General features: G+C 40.1%; 1 protein-coding gene across 1 annotated transcript; it reads left to right on the top strand.

Moving 5' to 3' along the window:
• Positions 1-3772: 3772 nt before the first annotated feature.
• On the top strand, positions 3773-7708 carry LOC124040341 (nuclear factor 7, brain-like). The gene is made up of 7 exons (XM_046357455.1): positions 3773-3866; positions 3986-4416; positions 5101-5196; positions 5326-5556; positions 5652-5674; positions 5760-5878; positions 6019-7708. Exons 2-7 carry the CDS (start codon positions 4012-4014, stop codon positions 6558-6560), a joined length of 1416 nt encoding a protein of 471 aa, XP_046213411.1. The 5' UTR covers positions 3773-3866; positions 3986-4011; the 3' UTR covers positions 6561-7708.
• Positions 7709-7958: the final 250 nt, after the last annotated feature.

Raw genomic sequence — 7958 nt, 5'->3', positions numbered from 1 at the left:
GTTGGGATGGTGCTCTCCGGATTGCCAGCCTCCCTCTTTTTCCTCCAAACATAACAATGGTCATTATGGCCAAACAGTTCTATTTTTGTTTCATCAGACCAGAGGACATTTCTCCACAAAGTTATATCTTTGTCCCCATGTGCAGTTGCAAACCGTAGTCTGGCTTTTTTATGGCGGTTTTGGAGCAGTGGCTTCTTCCTTGCTGAGTGGCCTTTTAGGTTATGTCGATATAGGACTCATTTTACTGTGGATATAGATACTTTTGTACCTGTTTCTTCCAGCATCTCACAAGGTCCTTTGCTGTTGTTCTGGGATTGTTTTGCACTTTTCTCACCAAAGTACATTCATCTCTAGGAGACAGAACACGTCTCCTTCCTGAGCGGTATGGCGGCTGCATGGTCCCATGGTGTTTATACTTGTGTACTATTGTTTGTACAGATGAAAGTGGTACCTTGAGTTATTTTGGAAATCGCTCCCAAGGATGAACCAGACTTGTGGAGGTCTACAATTTTTTTTCTGAGGATTTGGCTGATTTCTTTTGATTTTCCCATGATGTCAAGCAAAGAGGCACTGAGTTTGAAGGTAGGCCTTGAAATACATCCACAGGTACACCTCCATTTGACTCAAAATGATGTTAATTAGCCTATCAAAAGCTTCTAAAGCCATGACATCATTTCCCAAGCTGTTTAAAGGCACAGTTACCTTAGTAAACTTCAGACCCACTGGAATTGCGATACAGTGAATGATAAGTGAAATAATCTGTCTGTAAACAATTGTTGGAAAAAATGACTTGTGTCATGCACAAAGTAGATATCCTAACCAACTTACCAAAACTATAGTTTAACAAGAAATTTGTGGAGTGGTTGAAAATCTAGTTTTATTGACTCCAACCTAAGGTTGAAAATCTTAGTTTTATTGACTCAAATTGGTGCATTCAACCTAAGTGTGCATCTAAAACTTAGGGGGTAAACTTCCAAGGTATTCTTCAACTGTAACTACTCACCACATTTTATACACTGCAGTGCTAGCTAGCTGTAGCTTATGCTTTCAGTACTAGATTCATTCTGATCCTTTGATTGGGTGGACAACGTGTCAGTTCATGCTGCAAGAGCTCTGAAAGGTTGGAGGACATCCTCTGGAAGTTGGTACTGTGTAAGTCCATGGAAAGGGGTGAGAACCGTGAGCCTCCTAGGTTTCGTATTGAAATCAATGTACCCAGAGGAGGACAGAAGCTACCTGTCCTCCGGTGACACCATGGTGCTACAGTAGAGAGTTCTGTTAAGGCTACTGTAGACCTACAGTGTGTTTTTTTGTAATTATTTGGTGATGTGAATATATTTAGTATAGTTTTATCTAATAATTAATTATGACTTCAACAATATATATATATATATATATATTCACTGAGGATTGTCCTCCCCTTCCTCCTCTGAGGAGCCTCCACTGGTGTAAATAGGAATTAGGGACTGGAAGAGCATGAGAAGATGCATGCCATTCACGTGACCATCACGTGCGCTTGCGTATGTGTATGTGTGTGGATGTGTGCGTGTGTGTGTGTGTGTCAATACATGCTCATCGCAAATTTTGGACGAGAGCATTTAATGAATTTCATTAATGCTCAAGTGATTAAGTTCAGGTCAATACAATGAATAAAATGAACACTTGATCTTATGACTTTATGTCTTGTCTAATATGACTAAATGTTACTGTGAGATGATTCTATCAGTAAATGTCTAGTTGATGTGGTGGTATTGAATTTCTATATTCAAGCAGAATTTCACTGCATACTTGCGTCGTCTCAATCGTAAAATAATCCATTACTAATTCAACTCCCTCTAGACTTGAGCTAAAGAGGTGTTAGCCAACATTCTGTTGGTTTGGGGACACTGTGTATCCCTTGATGATTTAGATAGAGGACTCTTTTTTTTTACTCTCTCTCTCCTGTGCACTTGCCGTCCTTCGCTCTTGCAGAGCGTTTCTCTCCAAATTATTAAATTCATGAAAGAATTAAGCAAATCTGCTCCATAAGGCTAATTTCATTGTAGTATTGGGATAGACAGCTACTGGGGTAGGGCACAGGCCTTTATATTGGTCATGTCCAAATATCCATACTAGGGTGCTACATACTTGAACAGCATACTATGATCTTATTTGAATAAAAAGTATGCAGAATGCCACACCTGCAACGTCATGATGACTCAGATCTCCAGCATCAATCTGGAGGCTCTGGACCAAAACGACCAGTGGCTGCTGGAGCCCAGCTCCGCCCACAAGGTGGGAGAGAAGAAGAGGAAGGACCAGTTCAAGAAGCTCATCACTGGCACTGTGGGGGTAATACAACCTCCCACCACTAGATGGGGGTGTTCTTCCACTTATATTGTCTTCAGAGAAGACCTAGAATTATTTAATAACAAAATAATGTCTGAAATGTGTCCATCGTGACTGTTGAAATGGATATTACTTATAGGATATAAGTTATACTTTATTGGAAAATGCTGGCACTATTTTTCGTATAAATTGAATTAAATGTACACTCAAATGTAAGAAGACAACCATTCAATCCAGACAGATTGTAAGTGTATTTGATCTCTCCTCTCCACAGAAAGATCTGGGCCAGCAGTTTAAAAAGGAGGTACATAATCAGAAATCTCCCATCTCTCTTTAAGAAGCCCAAGCTGGAGAAAAGGGACATTGTGGAGCCCAGTGAGACTGGATCACTAGCAGCTCTCTTCTCCCCAACACAGGACGACATCTAGGAGAACATAACAGCACAGAGAGGCTCTCAGACTGGACTAACACACAAACACACTTTCTACCCTCCCCAGTGGAGATTTACTCCTGAAGGATTGGCTCATCAAGGGTACAACGTCTCTATCCTATTGGTCAACAGTAGGATGAATGGACTCTACAAACTGTGGACAAAGAGAATCAGAATATTCTGTCGTGGACTGAACCCTGCTAACTGGTCATACATATTTATCCAAATAATGTGTCTGTCTTCCTTGATCGAGAAAACGGGACAATGTGTCTGAAGATGATGGTTGTTGTCCTTCAAGAGGATATGACTGTTGCCATAAACCCTGAAGGTTTAAATGGTAACAACAAACTGCATTTATACAGCTCATATCCTCACTAGTACTAGGAGATAGGCAGCAACTACTGTAACTCAAGTTTATGTGCTGCCTACCTGTCTGTGTTTCCCATTAATTTGGTATTGAGACCTGCCCATTTCTCCAAATGCTCCAAATGAAATTCACTAAAGATGCCATAAAAACATTGACTCTCCAAGTTCCATAAACAAGCAGACAAACAGATTTTTCTTTTAAATTACCCCAATAAATCTCCTCACCCTGTCAATGATTGATAGTTCTTTCACTTGACCATGTTTAATACATTCACTCAATATTAAGGAAAAAACTATCTGTACTTGTTCAGGGGACAAATATTTAAAACACTCGTACTTTTCTGCTTTTAAATAAAATAAGACTTTTAAGTCAATTTAAATGGCTGATGTTATAATTTGTTATGTTATACCATGGATTACAAATATAAAGATGATTTTAGTAATGTTGTTGATGGTAAAGCTGTGCAGGTCAATAATAATAGTTTACAGAGAGAATTAAACATACAGGACAGAAGTCCTCTGTCATTGGCCCTGTTTGTTCTTGGGTGCAGGTTCAATTTTCAAACAGGTATTCCAAGGTTCACAGTAAACTCCACCCCCGAGTCACATGATGACTAAAGTTCATCTCAGTGCTGTAACTTTAATAACTCTCCAGGACTCACATCTGTCTGACAGACAACAACCATGGGATTTAATTTGAGATTGTTCTGAAATATCAGGGTGTTAAACCAACCAATACAAGGTAATATCATCAAGACGGTGAACTTTACATGCATCTTCACTTGCTTTGAATAACGTGTCCCTTTAAGAGAGGACGTTTTTAAAAGTGAAAGTGAAAGTAACTTTCAGATCTCATACCAGGACAGAGAGTGACATCTTGTGAGAAAATGGCTTCTAGTTCGTCTCTCCCAGAGGAGGATTTCTCCTGTACGGTGTGCCTTGACATCTTTAAGGATCCTGTCATGTTGTCATGCAGCCACAGCTTCTGCCAAGCCTGTCTAAAGGAATGCTGGAAAGACAAGGAATCTCGGGAATGTCCACTTTGCAGGAGACGATCGTCTAAGGATCAGCCCCCTATAAACCTTTCTCTAAAGAACCTGTGTGAGGCCTTACGGGAAAGGAGACAGACAGATCCAACCACAGGGTCCAAGGTGCTCTGCAGTCAACACAGTGAGAAACTCAGTCTGTTCTGTCTGGAGGATAAAGAGCCCATCTGTTTGGTGTGTCAGGTCTCAAGGAAACATAAAGATCATGACTGTATCCCTGTAGATGAGGCTGTACAGGATCACAAGGTAGGAGGAAGATTCTGATATGTGATACAGCAATACTCAAACTATGGAACATGAAGTTATCAATGTTTTATTAATGAGTCTGACTCATTTAGATAATAGATGTTCTACACATTGTGTTGACTGAATAATTGTGAATTTCAGATTCTGATACATAATAAATCACTGTTTGCTATGAAATTGAAGTGTTTGAGATTCTGAGTGAAAACGTATTAGTGTATCTCTGACCATGAAACTTAAAACAAATGTCTCTGCAGTGGAAGAGATATACTGTACAGTTACAGGTTTACTTTCCTTGTCATGAATGAAAGATGAATCTTTCCCTGGAGGCAGAACTGAGTGATTTCCACTAGATGAGCCAGCTGCAATGGCAAAATTGGCTATGTTTTAAAAATGAATTAAAAGAAACATTTGCTTTTTGGTCTTAGTTTGAGGTTAAAGTTAAGCATTATAGTTAGCAGGGTGGTTAAGGTTAGACATTAGAGTAATCAGTGTGGTTAAGGTTAGGGTTTAGGTTTAAAATCAGATTTTATGACGTTGTGGCTGTGCCAGCTAGTGACCACTCCGTAGAGCTGCCTCCACAACACGATTCATGACATAAAAACGTTAAGTTGCAGTGAAAACACGTTCTCTCCTATAAAGAGATTCCAGAGGTTGGCTCCTCAGTGAGGTTCTGTCTCATTCCAGGAGGAACTCCAGACTGACCTGATGCCCTTACAGGAGAAGCTGAAGGTCTTTAATAAAGTTAAACAAACCTGTGATCAAACAGCAGTGCACATTAAGGTTCGTATAAATTATGTAAAGTTACAATAGTTACAATAGTACAGCATGTATTGTTTCAAATGTAGCCTACATGTAGGATTTAATTCTGATAATAATTGTAGAATGATATATTGTTCTCACTGTCTCCAGAGCCAGGCCCAGCACACAGAGAAGCAGATTAAGAAGGAGTTTGAGAAACTTCACCAGTTTCTACGAGAGGAAGAGGAGGCCAGGATAGCTGCTCTGAAAGAGGAAGAGGACCAGAAGAGTCAGAAGATGAAGGAGAAGATTGAGCAGATGAACAGAGCGATATCATCACTTTCAGACACAATCAGAGCCATAGAGGAGGAGCTGAAAGAGGAAGACATCTCATTCCTGCAGGTAAGGACGGCTCTCTCTCAGATATACATTATAAATTAACTCAAAGATGTATTGATATATTAATGATATTGATGACTACATACTCTACTTTACAGAACTTCAAGACCACGAAGGAAAGGTAAGTGATCTGCTTCTCGTCTCTCTCTTCTCTATGGTTGTGAACCCAACCCCACAGACGTTCTGACTCCTGAATGTTATTCCAGAGCCCAGTGCACAATGCCAGATCCACAGCTGGTGTCAGGGGGGCTGATAGACGTGGCCAAACACCTGGGAAACCTGAAGTTCAGAGTCTGGGAGAAGATGAAGGAGATCATCAAACACAGTGAGTACTGGATAGGAGAGGACATGATCTAGAATAATGTAAGATAGACTACTTAATTAAATCTATTTGAAGTAGTATTGTTAGTGTATATGAAAAGAGACTACATGGTATAATGTGTGGAATATCTCTTTGTTCTGAAGCTCCTGTGATTCTGGATCCCAACACTGCATCCTCCCGTCTCTCTCTGTCTGATGATCTGACCAGTGTGAGTCGAACTGACCCAGAGCAGCAGGTCCCTGACAACCCAGAGAGATTCATGAAGTATTCAACTATTCTGGGCTCTAAGGGGTTCAGCTCAGGTAAACACAGCTGGGAGGTGGAGCTGGGTGACCGTCCTTGCTGGATTATGGGAGTGGCTAAAGAGTCAGTTGACAGGAAGGGGGAGCTGTTTGCATCACCAGAGTATGGAATCTGGGCTATACGGCAGGATAGTGGTGAGTATAGTAATGGAAAGGGAGAGACCCTCCTCCTGAAGAAGAAACCCCAGAGGATCAGAGTTCAGCTGGACTACGACCAGGGGGAGGTGTCCTTCTACGACTCCAAAGACATGACACTCATCTACACTCATAAAGACACATTCACTGAGACTCTCTACCCGTACTTCCATATTGGATCAGCCGGTGATGTGAAAAGCACTGGTGTTCAGATCTGCCAATCAGAGGTGTCAGCCCATGTCAGTTAAACATGTTGTATTGGTTAATTAGTCTAGTTAATCTAGCCAGCTATCTAAACTAGTCATCATGACCGAATTAAAAAACCTCTGGACCCTAAATGTGGCTGGGTTAAGGAAAACCTCTGGGCCCTAGATGTGGCTGGGTTAAGGAAATCCTCTGGGCCCTAGATGTGGCTGGGTTAAGGAAAACCTCTGGGCCCTAGATGTGGTTGGTTCACATGTTAAGGAAAACCTCTGGACCCTAAATGTGGCTGGGTTAAGGAAAACCTCTGGGCCCTAGATGTGGCTGGGTTAAGGAAAACCTCTGGACCCTAGATGTGGTTGGTTCACATGTTAAGGAAAACCTCTGGACCCTAGATGTGGCTGGGTTAAGGAAAACCTCTGGGCCCTAGATGTGAGTGAGAGGTCCAAGGTCTAGGAGTATCTGAAGGTATAGTGTTATTACTACTGGTGAACTCACTGTTTATTAGGATTTTGTTTCTTTAGACAAAGGCTTTATTTACAACACTGATTGTCTCTCTAATTAAACTACGTTTTACACTTGAAGACTTTTCTTTGTGTGTTTTACTTTATCAGAGTACAACTACTATGTGTCTTAATGATCACATTGTTTTATTCTGTTATTTGCATCGACTCATGTTTTATGCAATATTTTATGTATTATCCATTTTTTATGTTCTTAGTTTTGATAATGTTACAAATGTATTTTAATGCAATCTGTGTTACAATATTGATTTAATTTATTCTAAAGTTGTCTTACATGTATAGGCTTATCTGCATTGGTACTCTGTTTCTACATATTTTAACATTCAAATATATTGACCTCTGAATCCTGACTAGATTCAACCATATCTTCTAATATTAACTATTGACTTTAGTGTAATTGTGAATAACTTGAATCCTTGTCAGAATGTCCTTTTCTAGTGTCAACATTTACCTGTATATGTCCCTGACAGTGTCTGCAGCATTACAACATGAAACAAGGACATGCTATTGATCTGACTATTGAGCTACAGAGCTCTGTGTTAAACTGTTATCAGTGAATGTTCTACATGCTACTGGGTCTGGGAGGACACCATGTACAACACAACGTCTGTCATTATTGGTGCTGATGTGAAGCTATGAAACAAACTGGCATTAAAAGATCATCAAAGAAACATCTTTATTTCATGTTGTTGTTATTGGTTGTGTGAAATACTGATCATCAACATGTATTCAACTATAATGATATAGTCATGCTGAAGGTTGACCGTGATTGAAGATTTTACAACATGGACTGGTAATATTTAATGTACCTGTTTGAGAGTTTAATTTATTTACAGGTATTTAGTGAATTTAGTTGTCTGCTAAACTGCATGCTGGATCTGGTGACTGGTCTGTAGTGACTGAGTGCAGTTGAATTGTTAA

This window comes from Oncorhynchus gorbuscha, linkage group LG07 (assembly GCF_021184085.1).
Source record: "Oncorhynchus gorbuscha isolate QuinsamMale2020 ecotype Even-year linkage group LG07, OgorEven_v1.0, whole genome shotgun sequence".
Lineage (NCBI taxonomy): Eukaryota > Metazoa > Chordata > Actinopteri > Salmoniformes > Salmonidae > Oncorhynchus > Oncorhynchus gorbuscha.
Note: the sequence above shows the minus strand (reverse complement) of the source record. Positions and strands in the feature narration are given on the sequence as shown.

What these genes read in the sequence shown, in the direction of transcription:
- LOC124040341 (XM_046357455.1), top strand. Translation starts at nt 4,012, where the DNA reads ATGGCTTCTAGTTCGTCTCTCCCAGAGGAGGATTTCTCCTGTACGGTG. An exon ending in AGGCTGTACAGGATCACAAG is followed by an intron (nt 4,417 to 5,100) that starts GTAGGAGGAAGA and finishes GTCTCATTCCAG; the next exon opens with GAGGAACTCCAGACTGACCT. An exon ending in AAGACATCTCATTCCTGCAG is followed by an intron (nt 5,557 to 5,651) that starts GTAAGGACGGCT and finishes TCTACTTTACAG; the next exon opens with AACTTCAAGACCACGAAGGA.